This window comes from Prionailurus viverrinus, chromosome B3 (assembly GCF_022837055.1).
Source record: "Prionailurus viverrinus isolate Anna chromosome B3, UM_Priviv_1.0, whole genome shotgun sequence".
In the NCBI taxonomy this organism is placed as follows: Eukaryota; Metazoa; Chordata; class Mammalia; order Carnivora; family Felidae; genus Prionailurus; species Prionailurus viverrinus.
Window position 1 is genome coordinate 102277800 of NC_062566.1, and position 26276 is coordinate 102304075.

At 42.8% G+C, this 26276-nt stretch overlaps 1 protein-coding gene across 1 annotated transcript in view; it reads right to left on the reverse strand.

Moving 5' to 3' along the window:
- The window catches only part of RTN1 (reticulon 1), a 230149-nt gene that overhangs the window by 96409 nt on the left and 107464 nt on the right, over positions 1–26276 (reverse strand). The window contains exons 2-3 of the mRNA XM_047862268.1: positions 9253–10026; positions 586–1314 (exon numbers count right to left, since the gene is read on the reverse strand). Of these exons, the coding sequence (XP_047718224.1) occupies positions 586–1314; positions 9253–10026 (1503 nt within the window). The remainder of the gene's footprint in view (positions 1–585; positions 1315–9252; positions 10027–26276) is intronic.

The window sequence follows — 26276 nt, forward strand, 5'->3', positions numbered from 1 at the left end:
TTGAAGAACAAGAGAAATTCTGGCGTTAACTTTGGTCCCTGTCTTTCCTGACTAGTTGGGACACAAAAACCTTTATCAAGGTCCAAATGCCTTGTCCCCTGGGTAAGAAAGAGGAAGGTGCTGAGATCCTACCGGGGCCATTTAAATGGGTGCGAATTTGGGTGCGAAATAGATGTGCTGGTGATGGGTTGATGCAGCCACTCTCCATCACTGAGGGGTGGGAGATTGGAAATGAGCCTTGACAATCACAAAACACCCACCCTTCCCCAGTGAGGAAATCCAACCCCGGGATGAAAGCAAGGACACATTCCCTCCATTCAGGAGATCCAGGCGCGTCCACAAAAGTGCTCATCACTGGGGACGCGCGGGGATTGAGCCAGCGCAGCGCGGCCCCTGGAGCACGTGCCTCCCACGCAAGTCCCAGCTGCGAAGCCCGCTCTCTCCGTCATCTCCTCACCCTCCTCCCCTGGCTGTTCTCTGGGCAACTGGTCGACCAGCCAGGCCAGGCTGAGTACCTGAGAGCACCCAGGGGAAGAACACTACTGCGCAGACAAGTCGCTTCAATGAGGAAAGCGGTCACTTTACCTTGTTGCTTACTGAGGAACAGCAGAGGAGGCACGACGCCGGGACCCCGCGGCTCAGGGCCCTGGACGGCCGCCGGGCTTGGACCGGAGCTCGCGGCTTCCGCAGGTTTGCGCTGCTGCGCCGCGGGCCCGTCGGGTGCCGGAGCCCGGCCCCCGGAGGGCAGCTCGGGGCCGGTCTGGGGGGCGGCCGAAGGGAACTTGGGGAAGGGGCCGGGCGCGCCCTCCTCGGCCCGGGCGCCGGGCTCCTCCCGGATGGCGTCCAGGGCGCCGGGCTTCATCGGGGGCGAGTCCTGCTCCCGTTTGGGGCTCTCCTCCGAGGCGGAGGACGCGTCGCATGACTCGATGATGAGCTCGCTGTCCAGCTCCGCCTCGCGCTCCTCCCTCAGGATGCTGTACTGGATGGACGGCGACGCGGGCGACGGCGGTGGGCCGCCCACGTGTCCGAAGGTCACGTAGCCTGAGGGCAGAGCATCCTCGGCGGCCAGCGGGTCCTCGGACACCAGCTCGATCTCCGAGTCCCCCGACTCGGCGCTGCTGGCCTCGTGGTCCAGGGGGCTGGGGATGGCCGGCAGCCCGGACCTGGCCTTGGCCTCGGGCCTGCTGGCCACCTGGCCTACCGGCCGTGGGCTCTCCGCCGTTTCATAGGATAACCCCTTTGCTTCTTTAATGGCAGTGATCAGCTCGTCCTCGGAGATGCTGCATTTTCCCTGGGATTCTGCAGCAGATGGTTCTGTCGTCCCACAAAGCAAAAAAGAGCGAGAGAGGCACGCACACGGACAGACAGATGGACATAGAAGAAATAAAACAAAATTCCATTAGGGGAGATGTTTTCTTGTTGCTGGAGAAACACATTTATCTCATTAGCACAAAAATAGTCTGTTTCCAGGGCTATGCTGAAAAGGCAGGCCACCTGAAGGAGAAGGCTAATTACTGTTATGGCCCAATTAATGAGTGCTTTACAAACCTATCTATCTTAATCTAGCTACTTAAAAAAAAATGACAAAGCAATTTCTTAGCAACAGCACCTCAGTTGGTTTTTCTCTTTCAATGTGGCAAACATCCTGGAAGTCATGGTTTTAATTTCTGATACCTTCTCTCAGGGAAGTGTTCCAAGTTCACAGATTTCATCAGGTAATCTGACGTATATAACTCTCTAATGTGGCCCACCAATATCAACAAATCTGAACATCATCCATTACTCCTTGTCCATTGCTTTTCATGTTGCCTCCTTCAGTGAGCAAAGAAAGCTTAGTCTGGACCCTACACACAATGGCTTCTCAGCTTTACATTTCCCATAAGAATCAATACTTTTACTCATTTTTAGTGAAACGTGTAACAAAGTAGGGCAATATAAAAGAAAGGTTTTGCCAGTTCTACCAAGCAGTCTGTGAAGATTACCATAATGCACAATCCCCCCTGGGCTTCTAATGGATGGTGGAGCCCACCATCATTCTTTTTCCTCTCCTCCCCTCCTCTTGAGAAGAACAAAACCTGAGAATCACCCCCAGTCCCCTGGGTGAATGCCTGCCTTCTGCCTGATGTTTATCCAGATGGCCTGAAAACTTCACCAGCAATCTTGCTGATATTTCTCTCCCTTAGACGAGACTACCTGGGAACACCATGACAACAGTTTTCAGGAGCTTGGTTTTTCCCTTGCCATACAGCAGGTCCTTATTTCAGAATATCTCAGACAGTAGTCTCTGGCCCTTTTATAAGCAGGAAATATTCGTCATTTCTCCAAAGCTTTGAGGTCACTGATTTGGGAGGGTGGTAAGGAGAGCAGACTATGGCTAGGTCATCTGTTGCTTTAGGACTGTGGGAGAACCTCAATGGATCAAATATTTTAGATTTGTCTAATTCTTTATAGAGCAGGATTGATTTTATCCTTTAACCTGACAGTATTCACTCATCTATTACAGGTTAGGCTTTCTTACAGGTGTTTGGGGGGCACCTGGGTGGCTCAGTTGGTTAAGTGTCTGACTTTGGCTCAGGTCATGATCTCACAGTTTGTGAGTTCAAGCCCCACATAGGGCTCTGTGCTCACAGCTCAGAGCCTGGAGCCTGTTTGGAATTCTGTCTCCTTCTCACTCTCCCCCTGCCCCCACACTCGCCAGTGCTCTCTCTCTCTCTCTCAAAAATAAACATTAAAAAAATTTTTCATAGGTATCTAGGATATATTAATGAATGAAACAGGTAACAAAATTTCTGCTTATATTTTAGTGGGAGAACACAGTACATCAACTATATATAATAAATGAGTAAAGTATATAGTATATAAGAAGATGTTGAGTGCTGTGAAAAAAAAAAGTAGAGTAGGGTTTAGGGATCAGAAGTGCTGGGACAGGGTGGGGTGAATTTGCAATTTTAAATAGGATAGTCAAGATAGACCTCATCTGGAAGGTAACCTATATTCAACACTCAAGGAGGTAAGAGAGTGACTCATGAGGATAATTAGAGGAAAAAGCATGCCAAACAAAGGGAACAGATAGTGCAAAGGCCCAGAGGTAGGAGCTGCGATGATTTCTAGGTATCACAAGGAGGCCCAAGGGGTCTGACCAACATCACCACTGCTTGTACACCATTCCTAGGAAACCACGAAACAGGCAGGCAGGGCCTGGGGCTCAAAGGCTACAAGTGTCCTGTAAGGCAGCCTGCCCTGTGTGCAAGCCGACCTGGCGCTGCATGGTTCAGGAGACTGGCTAGTGTCCACTCATTTTCCACAACTAAGAGCCCTGGGTGGCTTTGTATTTGTTTATGTGATGACTTCGTTCATGTCTGTCTCCGTCCACTCCCCTGTTTTCTCCGACCCCAGACCGAAAGCACCAGGACCGCAAAGGGCAACCAACATCTTTTCATTTGCTGTCATTTCTCCAGCACCTAGTGCAATGTCTGGTGCCCAGGAAGTCCTCGATAAAGAAGAGCTGAGGGGCGCCTGGGTGGCGCAGTCGGTTAAGCGTCCGACTTCAGCCAGGTCATGATCTCGCGGTCCGTGAGTTCGAGCCCCGCGTCGGGCTCTGGGCTGATGGCTCAGAGCCTGGAGCCTGTTTCCGACTCTGTGTCTCCCTCTCTCTCTGCCCCTCCCCCGTTCATGCTCTGTCTCTCTCTGTCCCAAAAATAAATAAACATTGAAAAAAAAGAAGAGCTGATGTGAGGACTAGCTCACATCTTTAGAACGGTGGTTCTTAATCACATGTATGGCTCAGAACAGCTCTCAGAAATTCTGACGTAGTAGAAATGAGTCTGGAGGGGCCTAACCATCTGCATTTTGTACCTCCAAGGGTAATTTTTTTTTAATTTTTATTTATTTTTGAGGGAGAGGAAACACAAGTGAGGAAGGGGCAGAGAGAGAGAGAGGGAGGGAGAGAGAATCCCAAGCAAGCTCCACACTGTCAGTTCAGAGCTGGACTTGGGGCTCAAACTCACAACCATGAAATCATGACCTGAGCCAAAATCAAGAGTCGGACACTTAACCGACTGAGTCAGCCAGGTGCCCCACTCCAAGGGCAATTCTAAAGTCACCTCCAGTTAGGGTTGGTAGACTTAGCAAATAAAAATACAGGATATCCAGTCACATTTGAATCTCTACTAAACTTTGAATTTTTTAAGTGTAAGGATATCCTATGAAATATGAGTGTTTTATTTGGCAACCCCATCTCCAGGTGAAAACCACTGAGGTACAGCACTCAGAAAAGGCTCAAGGATCTTGCTTTATTTACTCAAGAATCAGATGGTATCAGACAGCTGTGAGATGTGGGATGAAAGGCCCTAATGCCTTTCATCTTGGGCAGGTGAAGGTACTACCCTGAAAAGAATCCATCCTTAATATGAGTTAAAAGAATCTCAGTAGAAATTATAGATGCTATCCTTTGTTCTTAACAGGAACCAAAAGTTTAACAAAGTGCTAAGAGGAATCAGGGAAAAAAACTAAAACAAAATAGAAGTTTTTTGTACTCTTGCTTTTAAAATTTATGGACCTGTAGCTGAGATATTGGTTAGTATGTGTCACAACTGACCCAGCAAATCTAGAAAGAGTCAGTAAAAATAATTGAACAGATTATAAAAACTGGGAAGGTTAGAACTGCCCTGCCTGGGGAGATGTGTTTGCTGCTGCTGCTAATTATGACAATATAATTTAGAATGATAAAAGGAAAGGTGAACATGGGCCAGTTTACCAAGTCACAGATGACACCATCCAACTGTGAATGATGTTGCCATTCAGGTCTCCCCTTTGCCCCTGGCTCATTCTTCAGTCACCATCCAGATGAATCGTTTGAGAACACACATCTGATTCTGCCCCTCTCCCCTTCCTTCTCCCCAATCTGGCCACACTGACCTTGCAGCTGCTCCTTGAACACACAAAACATTCCCAGCTCCAGGCCTGGTACCTCCTCCTCATGTGTCTTCATGATTTGCTCCTTCCCTACCCCACTTCAGGTCTCTGCTCAGAGGCATCAGCAAGGAGAAGACTTTCCTCACAACCACCCCATCACTCTTTCACTCTATATCTTGCTTTATTTTTCTTCATTACCATTATAAATACCTAATATTATGTTACACATTTATTTATTTGTATGTAAGTCTTCCCAATAGAATATAAGTTCTGTGCAGGCAGAAACCTTGTTAGGTTTCAGCACTGCTTCCCCAGTGGTGATGGGACAATGCCTGGCATGCATGACCATAAATGGTCAACACATATTTGTTAAGTGAATGGATGAGTGAATGAGTGATGTCACTTCCCACATCAAAACCCTCCAGCAGTTTCCCATTGCATTTGGAACAAAATCCAAATTCTTCATCCTAGCATGTGAATACCTGAACTATCTGGGCCCTGCCCCCCGCGCCCACCCCCCCCCCCCGACTCTGATCTATGCCATACTTTTCCTTTGTCCCTGTAAAAACTAATAAAGGGAAACCTAACTAACAACTGAGAGGCTAGAAGGGGGTGCTATTCCACTCAATGTCAATTACAGGAAGAATTGTCAATTGCAGACCTCAACAGAAGAACCATCAACAGGAAAGAATGATCACTTACAGGCCCCAACAGAAAAAGATGTACATTGATTCTTCTAGAAGAAATTGATTACCCCTGCAATTTGGCCAATGAGAAACCATCATCACTCTGAACGCCTGCTTTTTTCTGATGGACTTTCATTCAGAACAACCCCTCCCAACTTCCTTGGTCTTATCCATAAAATAATGTTCTTCTCCTTTGTTGGACTTGCCTATGGTTTTACCATAGATAGCATGTCCTGAATTGTAATGCTCTGCCATTCCTGAATAAATCAATGTTTTCTGGCAAAATAGCTATTTTTAAGGTTAACAGTTCTTTGCATCATCTTTCAGTTCCCAAATAATACAGCCTTGGGGCCTGTGCACTTGCTTTCCTCTGTACCTGGGGTCCCCATTTAACCCCCTCCTTTGAATTGTAAGCTCCTTCTCCTCATTCAGATCTCTGATCACATGTCACCTCCTCAAAGAGGCCATCCTTGACCCCTTCATGCCCAACACTCTATCACTCATTATTGTAATCAGACTGTGAAATTTCAGATGCTGTGAAACTGGTTTATTTTTTATTGCTTATTTTTTTTACTAAGGAAAGCTGGGATGGTTTAACAATGACCTCTCGATTGCTGTCCTTTCTGAGGCTAACATCTTGAAGAACATCCATGACCTCCATAACATACTCTTAGGCACTGTGTCAGAAACACTGTGGTGCCAGTAGGCCAATGGTCTGGCGTGTGTCAGGGCCCTTAGTACGTTTTCCTAGAATGCTTTACTTGTGTTCATGACTGGTCTTTCCTGAGAAGACATTTCCAATATGTAAGCTGTAAGAATTTTTGCCTCTGTACCTCAGAATATATTATTTAACATGATGAAAATAGCTCAGTACTTTGGAGAAACTTACAAAATGGAATAATTTATTGGAAGTGAAGGAAATATATTAGACTCCTTGCTTAAGCTTCAGGGTGTGTGGCTAAAATTGTTCTAAATGAGAATTTCTCCTGATTCATAATTCACATAATTAGAATTATTAGAATTGGACAGATAATTAGAATACTACTAATAATTATTAGAATCATTATTATTATCAGAGTGTCACATGCCTGGAGTGCCAGGGGCTCTCAAGACAGGGAAGGGAGTTATGGTAACCTCTTAGGATAAAAAGAACAAGGAGAAAGGCCTCAGTGACAAGTTAATTCCTCCTATCTTTCCTGTTAGTTTTATTCTTATCTGTTGTCATTAGACTCCGGTGTTATGAGGTGAAGTGTCTGTGGAGAGAGGAGCAGCTGAACATGGGAGAGGACTGTGTACTGGGTCTGGGGACTTTCTTTTTCTTCAATAAGCTTTGGTTAGAGTGTTTATTTGGAGCAACTGAAAAGAAAACATTGTCCTAATCCTGTGCTGTCAAATGGACAACCTAAGGTTATAAAACTCCAAGATCATGTCAGCCAGATCTGTCTTTGTCTTATCTTGAAGTTGCTCCAAACCCCAATGGGCTATGGCCACTAAAAGAAAAAAAAGGATATTCCTTAATAATTCATAAACCCTACATCATATCAGGTCTTTCTCATCAGTTCTGTAAACTGTAGTTTTTACATGAGGCAGGTGCCATGTAAATGGACCTGTATTGCTGGGGCATTTCACTCTTCATGAAGATGGGCTGAAGTTCTTCTAAACTGATCCCCAGACAACCCTGGAGCTTGAGAAAGCACAGCTGATACTACAGCTTACATCTTCCAAGCATCAGTATCTTCAACTCATTGGATAACAGAAGGGTTTTACGATGCATTGTCACAAAGACCACAAGGAGGCTTTGAGACTTGGACATGTCCCTACCTTATGCTATAATCTGGGACAAGTCATATCTAATTCACTTGGAGCCTCAGTTTTCTTATTTGTCATCACTATCCAAACCTCAATTTATGTCACATGGAAATTCACTGTGACCTCACACCTCCATGTCCTTGAGCCTTCTCGGACTGGAAGGCCACCCCTCCCCTTCACCTTTATTTCCTCCTGCTCTGTTCACCTGGGGAGTTCATCTGGACTCCGATGTTCCTCAGCATGCTATGTTTCCTTCTCTCAGAACACAGATCACACTAGTGTGACTATTTCCTTGGTCATCTATCCCACTGGAAGGTAGAAACTGGTTTTTGTTTTTTCAGTTCTAACCTCACCAGTGCCTAGCAGAGTGCCTGACCAAAAGAAAGTATGTGGAACGTGTTTGTTGAGTGAATGAATGAATTTGAAAATCAGGGAGGTGGCACAGTGGATCTTTAAGACCCTTGGAGCTTTTTAGTTGAATGAGTCTGAGATCAGGTTGGGGAAGGAGAGGAATTGATGATAAAATCTTTAGAGAAACAGGGCAGGAGAGACTTACATTAAGTCCTCTCTAACACTTGGACTTACTGCATTATGAGGATTTAGAGCAATTGCTCCTAATAGGCTTTGGATCTGTTTTAAGACTTCAGTAAAAGCTCCTTCCTGACATACTGAAAATCATTTTTTTTTTTAATCAGAAAGGTTTGTAAATCACTCTTGAGTCAGGCAAGAATGCCAGACACTGGAGGCAGGAGAAGATCCAAAGACATCTCATGGTTCTCTCTATCCTGATACCTCGTGAACATTCAAAAGAAGTAGAGATACAAAGGCTCCACTTTTGCCACCTGGGACTAGGTTCCCAGGGTGGGGTGGGGACACTCCTGCTACCACTCTGGCCTTTCACCCATGTATAGGAGACCCCTTTGTATTTGAGAGGATATACTGAGTATGGTTTAACACCCAGCCTTAGGTCACAGTAGGAGAATGTTCAAGATGAAAAAGATCATAGTTTAGTGAATGTGGAACTTTTTTACTCTAATCAAATGAATCCTTTAAGAAATAAAACTGTATGCAGCACTTCAACAAAGTAAAAAGACCAAAATGATCCTGCTGAGATTGAAGGGAGGGGAAGAGTATCCTGTTTTTAGGTTTCCTCTCACTGTTCATGTCCCTCTGAAGACCCTGAAGTCCACCCCAGCCCTCCTCCATTGTACAGACATGGAGCTGGGCCGAGGAATGTGAAATGCCCTGTCCCGGGTGGCCTGGCTGGTCTGGGGAGGACAGCTAAGGTGCTCTCTCTGGGATGCCTCCAGGTGACCTGGAGGTCCAGCTGCAAAGCAGCACCTCCCTCTCTGCTCTGAATAGTGGAGCCACATGAGGATTGTCATGTTTCAGTGATCTTTACCTCTGTCTTCAAATGAGGAAAGAAACACTTTATAAGGCAAATCTGATAGGACTTTAAGGAAAATCCCAGATCTCAAACTTTGTACCATGGGCACAAAACTGAAAAAGTTGTGTTAGGGGGCCTGGGTGGCTCAGTCAGTCAAGCGTCCAACTCTTGATTTCAGCTTGGGTCATGATCTCACAGTTCATGAGATTGAGGCCCGTGTTGGTTTCTGCACTGACAGTGTGGAGCCTGCTTGGGATTCTCTCTCTGCCCCCCACCCCTCCAAATAAATAAACACTAAAAAAAGACTGAAAAAGTTGTATGTTTAATTAAATTAGTTAAACTGAGACTTAAAGGGACCCTTATAGTAAAATATTTTGAATGCAGATTTACATCCCTTTAAAATTCAGATTTCCAAATCCTGGGTTTTCCCAAGGCAAGGAACACTAGTTCCCTTACCTGTTCCAGAAGATGGGGGAGTGACAGATCCTGGGCTGTCATCTTCAGGCTCTGAGACGGTGACTGTGGGGACTGTATCAGGACTTGGTTTCAGACAGATATCTTGCTTCTCGGGGGTCTTCTCTTGGGTCGCAGTTTCAACAGAAGGTTCGATCTCAGTGAGTGTGATTTTGACGGGGGCAGTGATCAGAGGAGCACCGTGCTGCTCTTCAGAGAGATCATCTACGTAAGGTGCAAATGTTGGTTCTTCAAATAAATGGTCCTTGAGGATTTTTCCCTCTACAGGAGCTGGTTTCTCCGGTTCACGGGCCTCTTCAGATTTTGTTGCGATTTCAATGTCCTTATTCTTAAAGTCCAAGCCTTTCTCTTCCAAGTTGGGGTGACACTGCTCCTGATACTTCACTTCCTCTGGCCTGGTTATGTCAATGTACTTATAGGCTTCTGCTTTCATCTGGTCTAGGGGGTCTGCTAAGATCTTGTTCACTTCAGTGGACTCTGCAGGAGTCATCTCTATTCCAGAATCAGAACTAAATAAGCCACGAGGCTCTGTCCCAGGCACATCTGGTAAGGAGGGCCCAGGGGTACTCAACTCCTCAGGGCTCTCTGAAGTGGTGACATGGCCATTTTCCTTCTGAAGAATTCCAGTGAAATATGTAGAATCCTCCCGAGGTGGGTAACAGATGTTGGAAATCAGAGATGTGTAACACGATCCTTCTCCATCTTTTGATGCTGTTGAAAAGGTATGATCCGTGGCACTGGAGACATCTGCCGCACCTATGAATCAAAACAGCAGTAGACAAGGAGTGGGTGTCTGGCTTCATTTCTCTCTCCTGCCTAACCCATCACCCACCCCGTCCTGTGGAGACATGGTATCCTTTCTCCTGAAGCCCTCGGAGTCCCCTCAGAGCACACTCATGTTCAGGGCTCCCTCACAGCCCTCAGCACTGCTGTTTTCTGGGTGGCAGATCACACAGGTTCACAGAAGCTGCCACACCAAGAAAAGTTGGGGACAGATCCCAGAGGACTAGAAAGCTGATTTTCAACATTTACTATCTCAATATACAGTGACTTGGTCCTTCTTGGCCCTCTTAGGATCTCAAGTGTTAATGACTCCAAATAGAGCTGGAAATGTAGGCTGATTCAAGTTTGTAAATCCAACAATGGGATAGCCAAGTGGGGAGAGGGGCTGTACTTGGAGACTCAGCGAGCTGGGAGAGGCCACAAGAGACCCTCTGGCCTGGCCCTTTCAGTCAGGGCCACCTGCTCCACCTGGATTTATGTTGTCCCTTCTCTTTTTAAAGGTCTTCAGAGAAAGGGACTCCCAGTTTTCCAATAGCCTCATCCCAAAGAAGTATCACCTTAATAAGCACTTCCCTATTTCTTCGGTTTTCCCCTCATTTTGTTTCCCTCTTTATTCACCCGCCTACTGCCCATCTTCTACCTCCCAGTGATATTCAAAGTGACCCACTGGGAATCTATTGGTTCCACTGGTGGTGCTAAGAACAAAGCAAATTTCTAAAGTTTGACTCAATGCAATGGTTTCACCTGGATTTCATGCCCATAAACCAGCCCAAAACTTCACTAATAGCAAGAAGAGGGGAAACCTCTGTAATTTTTCTTTGCTGTAAAATGCTGCCAGAGGGGGGAAAACCTAACATTTATTGAGGGCTTATCATGTGTTAAGCAGTGTGATTTTACCTAATTCTCACAACTCTTTTATAAACTAAGCCCCACATTCCCAACACATCACACACATACATATGCACAAATATACACTAAACTCTTAGGACACACTGGAAGAATATGCCAGGGCACCAACTCATAAAAGTAAAAAAAGTAGTAGCAGTGATACGATAATACTAATAGCTAATATCTGAACGCTTGCTATGCGTCAGAGAGAGTTCCAAGCTTTTAATTAATATTGATTCATTTAATCATCAAAGCAATCCTAGAAGATAGGTACTATCATTAACTACGTTTTACAGATGAGGAAACAGAGGAACAGAGTGGCCAAATAACTCACCTAAGATCTCACAAAGAGAAGGTGGCCCAGCCAGGATTCAAATCCAGTAAGTCTCAAAGTCAGGGAACATCCCCTAACACCCTTTTTACCACCTTAAATCAATTTGTAGAATTTTCTTTGAAGTAATTTTGAGCCAGTTTTATCACAAATAAACTTGGCTTCTGTCTTCTCCTAGCTCTCTTCTTGGTTGCTTAAGTCACTGCTTGGGGAATGGAAAAACACAACGTCTCTAGCACCCCCCTGCCTCTGCACTTGCTGTTTTCCTTCCTTGGAGCTCTCTTCCCCCAGATACCTGCCTACCTGACCCCTTCACCACCAAGTCTGCTCAAAGGTCACCTTCGTAAGGAAGATGACTCCAACCACTCTCTCTCAAATTGCAACCAGCCCTCACGTCCCAACTCCCTGGTGATCCTGTGTCTTCCTACCTTTCTCTCTACCTTTTCTTTTTCCTGTAACACTTGTCTCCTTCTAAAATACCACTTAATTGGGGCGCCTGGGTGGCGCAGTCGGTTAAGCATCCGACTTCAGCCAGGTCACGATCTCGCGGTCCGGGAGTTCGAGCCCCGTGTCGGGCTCTGGGCTGATGGCTCAGAGCCTGGAGCCTGTTTCCGATTCTGTGTCTCCCTCTCTCTCTGCCCCTCCCCCGTTCATGCTCTGTCTCTCTCTGTCCCAAAAATAAATAAACGTTCAAAAAATAAAAAATAAATAAAATACCACTTAATTAACCTATTTATTTATTACCTATTTATTGATTGTTGAAATATGCTCTACGAGAGCAGGAATCTTTGAATATTTGATTCATTGAGGGAGTCCAACACCTAGAAGAGGGCCTGGCACATAGTAAGTACTCAATAAATACTTGCAAAGTAAAAGAAGGTAATCTGAAGCTTAGAATAAAACACAAATAACACGATTGTGTGAGAAGACATGTTGGAAGATCCCCCAAAGTTGATAATGATCCTCTATTGAGCAAGTGGCAGAATTTTGTGAAAAACAGACCAGTTCAAATCTGTATATTTTGGCAAAGCTTCTAATTGTACTTCCTTTACCCAAGGCAGCTCCTCTTTGCAATTTAGACAACAACAACAACAACAACAAAAAGCTCAATTACAGAAGGAAAAATGGTAATGATGGACTTTATTACCGAAGCATACATACACCATTAAAGAAAAAGCTGTTAAAGTTAAATCCATACATGCACACATAACCTCTACCCTGAAGTATTTCAAAGCTTCTTTCATTATATGGGTTCAGCCTACATGTAGACCTCACCGGGGGCAGAAAATCAAACCTGAGGTATTTCACTACAGATATCTGGATCTGGGGATTGTCTACCACAATTCTCTGGAAGCACTTCCATGCATTACTAAGTAATTGTTCGCCAGAAAGTAAGGAGGGGCTTGCCCATGGATATAAACAGTGTGGAGGTGTGGGCCGTGGGGACAAGGATGCTCTCCTGGAGAATATGCAGTAGGTGGTTTCCAGGGCTGTGGCACAGTCATTGTCCTTCAACTCCCACTTGACACTGTCACTGCAGGGGCCACCTCAGGGCTCCTGGCCCATAACGTCTATACCTGGCATGTTGCCCACGGTCTCCTGCCATCAGTTATCATACTACACACAGCTGTCAACAGCTCAGCCACTGGCCCCAGGGCTTTGCCCTGAATCACTGGATAATCCTTAAACTCTGCAGGCTGGCATTTGCGATGAGGTGAACGCCACATGGCCTCACTCACAGCCCTATCTCTACTGCTCCTCTCGCTGACCCTCCACTCCAGGCACACAAAACCCCTCACAGTCTCACACTTACTCCACCGGCTTTTCTAGACCTACCTTCCACGCACCAATTCAAACTCTGAGCTCTGGTTCATATAAAGTACCTATCACTTCTCCAACACTTCATCCTTCCAATCTTCACGTCCAAATCTCTGCCTTTTAGCCTCAAGCCATTAAAGATAAGTAGCTTTTAAATGCTTCATCCTCCGTGATGACTTTGCTGACCATACTGTCAGGACCTGACCCCTTCCTATATTCCTCCCTCCTCTTTCCTGTTGCAGCTAATTTATTCTGCTCCTATGGCATGTGTCCATGTTATGTCCTACTAACCTGTCACCTCCTGGAATTTGAGGCTCATGTCTTGCACACTATACTGCACATAGTAAGTGTCTGATACAAAATGAATAAACGGACCAATCGATCATTGAGTAGACTTATTCTATGCAGCTCCTCAGAACAAATTAGAACTGATGCAAGTTACAAAGAGGATGTTTTTAATCTATCATGTGAAAGAACAGTCTAGAATTCCAGTTACTCAACAAGGGTATGGTCCTGCATCTTGGGAACAAGAGTGTTTTGATCCCTGTGGGCACCCAGATAGAGAGAGGCCCAGCATCTGTCTAGGCAGGAGCAAGCATGTGGGCAGAAGTTGCTGAGACAAGTGCTGAAGTCCCTTCCACCTTTCTATGATTATTTATACTGACTGGCTGCCCCTGTCATCAGACACAACCTCCTCTACTTCTTTTTTATTTATTTATTTTTACTCTTTATTTATATTTTTGAGAGAGAGAGACAGAGTGTGAGCATTGGAGGGGCAGAGAGGGGGGTACACACAGAATCTGAAGCAGGCTCCAGGCTCCGAGCTGTCAGCACAGAGCTTGATGCGGGGCTTGAACTCACGGACTGCGAGGTCATGACCTGAGCCACCCAACAGACTGAGCCACCCAGGTGCCCCTCCTCTACTTCTGCCTTACCTGTAAAAGAGAATCAATATAATTTTCCCTGAGGTGATGCCACAAAGAATAGGGGCTTCCCAGATGTACGTTGGTAATGAAGGGAATAGGATCTAGAGTGCATTTACATCATCTGCGAGTCTATAAACAGAATCAACAGTTAGGAAGAACTCCCACCCCTGAAATTCCTGGCCTACCAGCTCTGTCTTGCTTAAAGAGCCTGACATCAAATTGGAAGGACCCCCTTGCCACACCAACAAAGAGGAGGAAGAATAAAGTCATTTGTATAAACCACACGTTTTAGGTGCGAACATGTCAGGACCCTTGTAAAAACAACAAATAATGTCCCCTTTTCTCAAACTGAGCTAAATACCCCGAAAGTTTCTCTAAGGTCTAACTTACTGAAATGCGTATGCATTATATAGTGCCTATCAGACAGAACTCTTGAAAACTGAAAGTCCTTCTAGACAGTAAATTATGTGAGGGCAGAGTCCTGTGGGACTATAGATCTGAGAAGTTGAACTGAGCCTCAAGGCTCAGGAAAGCCAATTAATTCTTGTCAGCGCTTCCTGTAGAGCTGGCAGATGTGAGAACTGAGGCAGAGAGCAAAAGCCATTTGCCCTCAGTAGGAACACTGTTAAATACAAATCCACCAAATAAAAGTGCTTTCCTTGTCTGGGCTAGAAATTACTACTTTCTTTATATAACCAAAGACTCCTTGGAACGTCTGACTTCCTCATTCTCTCCAGCTGTTTCCTTGGCCATCTAGAAGTCTGACTTGCGTGGAGGCAGACGCACTTCGAGAGTCGATGTGCGGACCCACAGATGCTGTCTCGGGAGGCAGCTATACAGGAAGGCACAGCAAATTCACGACTTGGATGCATTTAAACGGGATTGACATTAAAATTTTCAATTTACAAGCAACTTTTCAGGAACGGGCTCACAATAAAAAAACCAAAGGATTCACAGGCCACTATTTCTAGCCAAAAGCTAAGAGGAAGAAGAATGAAAATAAGCTAAAACTATTGTCATTAAAGCACAGGTGAGAATCAAATTAGGCTTTTGCCTCCATCCATGTCCTAGGTCAGAAATACTAATCATGAATTAGACAAATTCAGTAACTGCATAAAGGGTGGGTGTTTTGTTTTGTTTTATTTTATATTCTTAATCCTCTGGCGATATTAAGGAATGAAGTAGTAAAGATGGCTTGTGGAAGGTGGTTTTTACATTTCCCGAGGAAAGTTTCAATCCTAAAATCCTTCAGCTCCTAAACTCTGATTCCTCCTCACAGAACTGAGCTTAAGGGACTGGTGGCCTACAGCTTAGTTTTGTATTGTGGCTCTACTACTATCTGTTGGGAGACTCTGTGGACGCCTCTTTGTGTGTCAGTTTGTTCATTTTGAAAATGGAGGCAGTAATGGCTCCTTTTGTATCAGGCTGTTACGAGGATTAGAGGACATAATGCACTTAGCTCTGTGCATGGCACGGAGCACACACTCAATAAATGAGAGCTGTAGATTTGATTACTACCTCTATTTTCCAAAGAGGATACTAGCCATTTGCAACACACTCCCATCTATTTATTAGTTTGGGTCTTTATCTGTAACGAGGTGTGATCAAGGTCTTACGGGCTAAGAGTTAAGTATAGCCAAATCACCCTTGTGTTGCACTCTGGGGTCTGCCTTAGATGCTAAAGTCCCCAGAGTGCAAGGTAGTGGTTCCTTAAGTACTTTCTAGTGATGCAAATGACATAGATCCTTTCATGGATGTGGTGATGACCGACTTGAATGTGAAAAGCTGAAACTTACCAAGACAATAGACAGTAAAGGAACAGAAGAATTCAGTGTCCAAGGATGAGCTTTCTCCCTTGTGACTAGAGCTCATTCTGACTCCTCAGGGTGAAAAGAAGGCGTTTATGGTTTAACGTAATACTTATTATATTCAATAAAGCCCCCCCCCCTTACTGCTTTGAATGGAAACAGAGAGTGCCAGAAAGAAAGACTGATTATACCAAAAAGGTTTTCTGAGCACAGAGGTAGATGTGCTCTATTAGAGAAACATCTGGTTTACCCTTCTCCCTTGATAAAAAACAAAACAAAAGAAAACAAAAGAAAACAAAACAAACAAAACAAAACAAAACAGAAAACACCAATTATTGTTTGAATAGAGCCAATGCTTAACAGAGTTTGGGGATATTAGCCCCATTAATTGAGAAGTATATTTTTAAAAGGGGGGTATAATTAAAAAATTGTGATGACAGTGGGGGTGGAGAGAGAGATACACATTAAAATTCAAGACTTAAAGGCCAGAAGCACTGACCCAAAGTAAATCTGCATTCCCTCTGCCCACAGTTGTCTGCCCTTAGGCTGCCGGTGTGATGGATGGCAGTAGCCTGCACCCGAGTTTAGGCTGTAAGGTTTTTTCCCTGAAACTCCCACTCATCTTTTCTGAGTGCGGAGATATCAGCAGGCCCACAGCACGGAGGCTGTGACACATTTGACAACAGAGCCATTTAAGAAGGATGAATATACCAGGGAGGCTGTAGGAGCCTCTATGTCACCTAGAAAATATTCTCCCTCTGAAGTTAAATGGCCTGTGATTTAACATGAAAAATGGGTGCTGAAAAATCCAGGTACACCATTCTTTAAAAATTTATCTAGGTGATTAGTTAATAGAGTGAAAAAAGAAGAAAAATGAGCCTGCATTCTCTAGCAAAAGACTCTAAGCCAAAGCTGATGGCAAGTTTGGGGGTTTAAGAATATGAGTAACTACTCTTTCTTCCCCAATTTGCTGACTTATTGAAAGCTTGCTTGTCAGGATAATAGATTTAGCTGTTGAGACTGCAAAATAAATGTTTAATAAAAAATGATTCAGCAAGTTTTTGGTTTTGGTGGGGGTTGTTACATTTTTTTTTTTTTTTTTTTGTCATGTTCCTGTATGAAGAGCCAGGGTATGTACTGCCTGTGAGTTTTCACTTTAGCAGAAAATTCTGTTAGAGGAAAAATCCTGGCCTGGCAGACAAACCACCGTCTAAGTTTCTCTGACAGTTCTCAGCAGCGCCTTGGAAAACACAAAGCTGCAGAGCATGGAGATAAAACGGGACCAGAAATTCTGAAGAGCTTGGGGTGTGAGATACATTTTTGCTTGCCATCCAAGGTAAAAATGCAATTCTGTGACCTTCCTTGGGGGGCAATCATTTTTGGAGGGAGAGAGGAGGTAAATATTTCTAATTTACTTAGATCTTCAGAAAAGGTCCTTAAAACCCTACATAGACTTACCCTTGCCTTTTTTTTAAACAGCTTTATTGATTCATAATTCACAAACCATAAAATTCCCTCTTGAAGTGTACAATCAGCAGTTTTTATATATTCACTGAGTTATACAACCATTATCACTATCTAATCTACCCACCCAATTCAGATGCATTCTCCTCTTAATGCTATCAATACAGAGAAAGCTCTAAGTTACCCCTGCCATGTAAAGAATTCTCTTTGGAACATAAAAAAGAACTATCCTATCCTATTTATCGTTTGTTGATAGAATATTGCTCTTTGATTCCCAAGGAGGAAAATAATTGTTTTGGGTCACATTACTCCAATACTATGTACACACAGGTAATAGGGAAAAAAAAGGTAGGGGCACCTGGGTGGCTCAGTCAGTTGAACAACTGACTTCGGCTCAGGTCATGATAGTAACGATTCGTGAGTTTGAGCCCCACATCGGGCTCTCTGCTCTCAGCGCAGAGCCTGCTTTGGATCCTCTGTCCCCCTCTCTCTGATCCTCCCATGCTCATGTTCTTTCTCTCTCAAAAAATAAACATTTAAAAAAGAAAAAAGAAAGGTATACTATAACCTTGTACATTAATGGTTCATTTGCTCCCTCCCCCCACATAGAATCATCTAGCTAATCCCCATAATGCCTCTTACATGATCTTTCTCCCTTTCTTCCCACTCCATGGCCACCTCCTCAGTGAGACTCTAATCACCTTCCACTTGAATGACTGTGGCCAGTTCCTAAGTGTCTGGCTTCTGCCCTCACGTCTTCCATCCCCCACCTCTAGTCCCAGGTTTGTGGAAACAGACATCTGAAATAATTAGTAAACAATACGGCATAAAAAGAGCTAATCTCCCTAATATATAATGAGTTCCTAGGAATCAAGAAGAAAAAGCCACCAATCCATTTACTTAATAATAGACAAAGGACAAGAATAAACACTTTGCACGGGAAAATCAACATAAGTGACCCCGGAACATAAAAATACAAATTAAAACAAACTTAAAATAACATTTCTCCATTTTCAGATTGGGAAACACTCAAAAAAGTTAGGCAATACATTCTAGTGAGGCTGGGAGAAACAGGCATTCTCATACTGAGTGGAGGCTGGTAGGATTAGAATATGATATACCTCTAAGGAGGGCAATTTGGAGTGTCTATCCATATTATAAATTCATTTACTCTTTGAACCAGCACTCTTACTTACAGAAGCTAGTCTATAGACATATTTGCACATGTGTAAAATAAATATGAACAAAGCTGTTCATCACAGCATAGTTTAAAGTGACAAAAATTGGAATTAAGTCAAATATTCATGAGCAGGGCTGGGTCAAACAAATTATACGCTTCTACACATAGAATGCTGTGTGGTTGTATGAAGTAATGAAGACACTGTGCATGCACTGATACGGAAAGATTTCCAGAAAAATATTGCTAAGTGAAAAGTAAGGTGCAGAAAATATGGTCTAGAAATAACTATGGATACACGGAATGATAAGTCTCTTGTAAGAAAAGGTGAAAATAAGAATATATATTTGCATTACAAGCATATATTTTGCATAAAGAAACACTGGAAGAATTCATGAGAAATTATTTATTAACCATGGGGTTGGGACAGGACAGAGAGTAACAGAAGTAGAAGGAAGACTTTTCATCGTGTCCTTCTTTTTAAAAACCATTTTCCTTTTTCCACAAAATGAATGTATACTATTTAAAGTTTTAATTTCATTTTAAAACAAAGAAAACGAAAAACAACAGGATTGCACAAGCTCTGATGGGAAGCCCCAACCCAGCTTCCTTCTTCCACATGACAGATGCTCAAAGGTGTGAAGACAAATATGTCCTCTCTGAGGTTCTCCTGGCTCAGGCTAACACTTTCTTCATTCTCTCCTTCACGTGTTCTGTTCTCTGCACACTGAATTCCTAGGAGACACAGACTGCACCTTGTGCCTCATTGCTTCCCTCATGCTGTGCACACTTGCTAGCCAGCAAACAGATTTTACTTGGTAAATACTTATGGAGTGAATAAATGTGTTTCCAGGTTCATCACACTGGTGGTTTCCGTTGGGGAATGCACTGCAATATGTCCTTTTCCCTCTAAAATCTAAGCTGGACCTGACCATAAGCTGATGAATACAGGGTGGGACAGTGAGATAATTTCCCCTACCAGTTTTGATTCCCATGACTTAAACTTTCTATTTTTACTCACAAACTTTTTCATTTCATTTAATTTAATTTTAATCTCAGTATAGTTACCATACAGTGTTATATTAGTTTCAGGTGTACAATAGAGTGATTCAGAAATTCCATACATCACTCGGTGCTCATCACAAGTGCACTCCTTCATCCCCATCCCCTATTTCACCCATCCCGCCACCCTCCACCCCTCTGGCAACCGTTAATTTGTTCTCTACAGATAAGAGTCTGTTTCTTGATTCACAAACTTTTACACCTGCTGCCCTGCACTATTGGCTCATGTTGCATCTGCAAGCTAACTAAAACCTGTGGGCATAGAAGTTGTTCTTTTGTTTCTAAATAACTGCATAATTTCAAAATACACTTAACCCATAGCACTGGGTGTTTTTCATAAGCTTGAAAGACATCAAATTCAGATGCAAAGAATTTTCATGATAATTGCCTATGACCTGCATCTATCATTTTTTAAAAATATAATTTATTGCCAAGTTGGCTAACATACAGTGAGTAAATTGTGCTCTTGGTTTTGGGGTAGATTCCCATGAATCATCACTTACGTACAACACCCAGTGCTCATCCCAACAAGTGCCCTCCTCAATGCCCATCACCCACTTTCCCCTCTCCCCCCGCCCCTCCATCAACCCTCAGTTTGTTTTCTGTAGTAAGAGTCTCTTATGGTTTGCCTCCCTCCCTCTCTGTTTGTAACTATTTTTTTCCCTTTCCATTCCCCCATGGTCTTCTGTTAAGTTTCTAAAGTTCTAGATATGAGGGAAAACATAGGATTATCTGTCTTTCTCTGACTTATTTCACTTGGCATAATACCCTCCAGTTCTATCCATGTGGCTGCAAATGGCAGGATTTCATTCTTTCTCATCTGCATCTACCATTTAGAACACACAGAAGAAGACCCTAGGAATGGAATTTACCTCAGTTTGGCATAATCCACAAAATCAAGCTAATGCTGGCATTAGGGACTTCACATTAGAATATGTTTCATAAAGGGAAATGTACAGCCACAAAGCATAGGGCCGTCCCTGTAGGGCTGCCTGCCACCAGTCCATACTGTGTCTTGATGGAAAAAAAAAAAAGATATCCCTCTTCTGGTGGACACAGACCTGTGCCGCAGGCTTGCATCCTCTGCTGAAGGTCTTGGGTTTTGTGCCAGTGTGGAGAACTGATCATAGGTCGCATAGGTCACTGGGATCTAAGACAACGTCATGTACCACTTTGAGAGGTACGTAAGGAAGGACAAATGAGGATGACAACAGAGGGATAATTCTGTTAGAAAGATGACGTGGCATGTGATGTGTCATGACGCGGTAGGAAGTCTGTTATGCCACGGTATGGTGTGGTGCGCAGTGCTGTGCTGTGGTACACGGCAGTGTGACATGACGACAAGACAGGACATGGCGTGTGGTGTGGTGGGCTTCAGGGTATGGCGTTTTGTGACAGAAAAATCACAGGCATCAAGAGGACCTGGAGCTCCATTTTCGTCGAGTTACTGATCTTTAATGTCATTAAACTCTCAGGAAAAGAGGATGGTCACAACGATGAACATGTAAGTTACATGCTTACTATGCTCCAAACAAGATAATTACACAGATTATCTCATTTCCAGCTTCAACAGTTTATGAGACATTTTTAAAATCACACTCATGCTATTGAAGAAGATATCGAAACTTTGAGAGGTTAAGGAACTTGCTCTGAGGAACACAACCAGAAATGGCAGGACCAAAAGTTGGATTTAGGGCAATCAGACTGCAAAGCAGATGCTATTAGCACTATTCTCAGAATTGCTGTAAGGATTAAAGTAGACTAAACAGTTTGTGGCTGGCTTCTTAAGCAAAGCTAGATGGATCTGATTTGGAGTCACGTCATAGCTAATAATGCAGTAGAGTGGGAAGAAACTGTCTTGCACAACCTGCACAAAGTAGACTTCAATGGCTGATCAATGTTCTTTTCTTACATAAATTGTTAAGTGGTTGTGGCAAGGAAGTGTGTGTTCTAGAACTTATGATTTAACTGAGAGTGTATCAAAGTGGGTTTTAAAAACTCTTAAACTGACTGCCTTTTTGAGGTACCTGTACCTCTGTTTTGGTACCCAAGGAAGCCTTCTGTTTTGAAATGTTAATATTTTGAAATATTTTATTTTCAATATTATCATTACTTGTCATTTTGCCTTTATACAGCATTTCTTCTTCCTCGAGTTTTCAAAATCTAACTCCTATATTTTGGTAGTCATGGAATATTTGAAATGTAATTTTGTGTTTTGAGCATTGTTGATTTCAAACATAATCTAATATTGGAATGCATCTTATAAAACAGAAATAGGTGAATGACATCTTGGGGCAAATTAGCTTCAAACTGGAATTTGGGGCACATCACTTGGTAGACTCAAAGGCAAATCTTTTGACTTTTACACACACACACACACACACACACACGTGTGCACATGTGTACACAAGTACACAAACACACACAGAGTCAAGATCAAAATATACAGAAAAAATGTATTCTACTAGGTGTACAGAAAATAGACCCCAGAGGTAGCCGTACTAACCAAGGGAAGTGACAAGAAAGATTAATGTCCTTTATCAACAACAGCATTCATTTTGCTCCCCTGAGCTATCTGATCTATGGGCTGAGGTAAACTGTGTGTTTAAAGCAAGACAATAACTCAGCCATTGAGGTGCCAAAGTTTGGGAGTATTGATCCAAGTGGCTCTCAGTGCTAAGTCAGGAAACTCTATCAACATTTCTTTTCTTCCCACTTTCTTTCCTTTTAACCCCAGGAAGAAAAGGACAATAAACAATAAGCAATCAATTAAAAAAACACGCATAATTTCTGACATTCATCCAAAATTTCAATCACCTGAACATTCTAAGGGGTAACTAGAATATTGCATTTTTCTAGTACAAACTACCTAAATGATGATCATAAAGATACTTTGTTTTTTAGGAATTTGGAGAAGGACCGCTACTGAAAGGATAGCAAGACTTGCTCCGGGGCTTTGAAAATAGGTATGATTTTAGAGAGGCAGAGGGAAGCAGTTAGAGGTTATCTCCGGGGCAGAAATAATAGCAAAGTCAAAGGCAAAATAATGAGTTGGAAAGAATCCCGACTCCAACAGGAGGGATTGCTTGGGAAGCAGAGGGAATTCAGGCCAGAAGGGGTAGCTGGGAAGATGGAGCCAGCATGAGGACTTTAAAAAGTGGTGGGAAACAAGGACCCAGTGATTTTTCTAGTCCAAAAATAGCTTCCACAATGGCAGCATATACATTTGGGGTCATGTCAAATAAATGTGTGATTTTTTTTTATGTTTATTTTTGAGACAGAGAGAGACAGAGCATGAACAGGGGAGGGTCAGAGAGAGGGAGACACAGAATCTGAAACAGGCTCCAGGCTCTGAGCTGTCAGCACAGAGCCCGATGCGGGGCTTGAACTCACTGACCGCGAGATCATGACCTGAGCCGAAGTCGGACGCTTAACCGACTGAGCCACCCAGGCGCCCCATAAATGTGTGATTTTTAAAATTATAAACGTAATAATACATGATCACTATAAAAATTTTTTAAAAATATAAACATACATAACTTAAAAAGTTACAGTCCCTATCCCTACTTCCTAGTCTCTCTCTGAGAGAGAGAGAGAGAGACAGAGAGAGAGATCTGCTTTACATTTTAAAAGTCAGTATTCCATAGAATGAATGTTCTCATTCAGGCACTCCCCTTCTGTTGGACATTTATGATGCCACCATTCTTTTGCTATTAAAAATTATGCTGTAGGGGCGCCTGGGCGCCTCAATTGGTTAAGCGTCCAACTTCAGCTCAGGTCATGATCTCACGGTTTGTAGGTTCGAGCCCGTGTCCTGTTCCGTGCTGACAGCTCGGAGCCTGGAGCCTGCTTCAGATTCTGTGTCTTCGTCTCTCTCTATCCCTTCCCGCTTGTTCTCTGTCTCTCTCTCTCTCAAAATAAATAAATAAACATTTTTTAAAAATATGCTGCAGTAAACATCCCTTGAGTACATGACTTTTTGATGAGACCACTGGAGTTCAAGAATGTAACTATTTTGAACTTTACTACATAGCTATTTGAAAATGGCCTAGTAAAACATTCTTCTTTGTGCCAAACCTGTATGTCAAACTGGAAGAATTAGAAGAAAACAAAGAAGGAGCAGGATTCAACAATAAAGAGGCTAAGAAAAGGGCTGTTTCCAGCAGATGCTATGAAACAAGAGTAAACATCCACCAGGACTCGCATTTAAGTAGAGCCTGGAGCTCCAGACTTCAGACAGAATCGCTGTCAAAGAGACTGCAGAAAGTGGGTTCAAAAGAAAGACTTTTTTAGTACAGAAATGGCTGATTAGGAAAGTTTCACAGAATTGAAAGCATTGAAGCTCAACCTTGAAGGATGTGGAGGATTCCTAATAGGCTAAAAAATAGGTAAAGAATTTCTAAGGACGGAAGTGTGGCTGCTTTGATGTTCAGTCAGATACATTCACAAAGTTATTTGAATTTCCATATATTCCATCTAAAGTTTGGACACCGTCTCACAGTCATCTTCTTTGAATAGTCTGAAAGGAATCTGTCATGTTTGAGGTAAAAAAGTTGACTAAACCCTAAGCAAGCTAGTACGTGAACAGTTAAAATATTCTGGGTAAAACCATAAATATAAATAAGATTTCATGACATGAGAGCAGAAGCCACAATCAAATGTGTCCTGGAAGAGGAACCAGCAACCAATTACTATGTCAATAATTCAATATAAGCATTAAATTTTCATAGTTTTTAAAAACTCTTTAAAATAATCTGCAGGACATTATCTCCTGCATCTGGTGTTCAGAGCTCTCTTGCGAATCATGACTCCTATGAATTATACTTTGCTCTAGTTAAGGACCGAATTAACAGATTGGGCCACAAACAAAAGTCAATTCTATTTAAGGGTGTGTTTTTTAAAAATTGGCTAACAGCTGGAATTTTAATCTGCCTCTCAAGACAAAGTAGTTTTTTTTTTGAAATAGACATTTCTTGAAAAGAGCAGTTGGAAAGAAAACAGAGAATCAAGTTTCCTCTTTCCTAAAGTGTGTAGAAAACAGGCAAGAGTCGATGTATACCTTCTGTTCTATCTTTGTTTTATTATTTTTGCTCCAAACTCATGCATATTATTCAAACATATTGCAGTTGACTCTTCAACAAAGTGGGGGCTAGGGGCACCAACATCCTTCACAGTGAAAATCCACATATAACTTTTGACTCCCCCAAAACTCAACTACCAATAGCCCACTGTTAACTGGAAGCCTTACCAGTAACATAAACAGCCAATTAGCACACACTTTGTGTGCTATATGGATTATATACTGTATTCTTAAACTAAGTAAGCTAGAGAAAAGAAAAGAGTAAGTTATTTGAAGAAAATCATAGGAGAAAAAAATACATTTACAGTACTGTACTGTACTTATCCACAAAATTCTCATGTAAGTGGACCATTGCAGTTCAAAACTATGTTGTTTAAGGGTCAGCTGTATTTTTTATTTACTTGGAAGTGTGTAAGGCAGATGCTCTTACATTCTGGAAAGAAACCAAGGATTAAAACAGCTGTACAGTTGCCAGTTAGCTGCTGCTAATTGTTCATCAGATGATCCCAGAGACCTGATTTTTTGAAAATGATACCCTTTAAGGGAATTCTTTAATTCAATTCTTTAATGCTTCAGATTTCTTCTGTGAGTGGCAAAATTAATACTTTCAAAGTTATTTCTTAACATACCTTATAGTCTATACATGAATCTTTTCTTCTTGACTGAAAGAAATGGAAGGAAATTTATCATTTGTTGAATATTTGCTGTGTACCTGCCAGTCAGCATGTTAATGCTTAAGGTTTCCATCATGCCAATCAATAAATATTCTAAAAAGCCAAACCTGATAATGATATAACAAACTTGATTTGTATTTAAAAATCAGTGTTTATTTTTCAGTGTTTTTTTTTTTCTTTTTGAGAGAGGGAGCACACATGTGAACAGGGAAAGAGCAGAGACAGAGAGAGAGAATCTTAAGCAGCCTCCACACCCAGTGCAGAGCCCGACACAGGGCTCAATCTCACAACTGTGAGATCATGACCTGAGCAGAAATCAAGACCATCACACTTAACCGGCTGAGCCACCCAGGTGCCCCTATTTCTCACTGTTTTAAAACTTCATTCATTCAATACTTACTGAATGCCTATAATGTGCTAATGAGCACTTATCCTGGTTTCTGGGGAAATAACAGTGAATGAGATGGACATATACCCCCTAGCCCCACAGAAGAGAGAAACAAACAACCAACAAAGAAAAACACAACTATGCAGGCATGACAGAGACTGCTAATTGTCCCCCTGTGTCTATTCTGTCTTTCTCTCCTTTAGAAATAGATAACCCCCATCCCCACCCCCACTCCCTGGAATCTACCATATGGTCACCCAGCTAAATACTAAACAGAGTGACTCAAACAAACTCAAATTTCATTTCTCTTATTTAGCTGTCCAGAAGCATGTGGCCATATCTAGGAGGATCCCAACCTCAATATGGCCACATGACTGGGATGTGAATGAGAGCCATGTGTGTTGCTTCTGGCTCACGTCTTCAAAGAAGACGCTCATTCAAGACAGAAGGAATCAAGTCCTGGATGCCCTCCTGGGACAGACCCTCACCTGCTTCTGGGCTGTTAAGAGAAATAAAATTCTAGCTTGTTTGAGCCACTCTATTTTTGCATCTCTTTGCTACAGCAGCTTAAGTTGTGCTCTAACAAAGCAGATAAATAAAACAACTT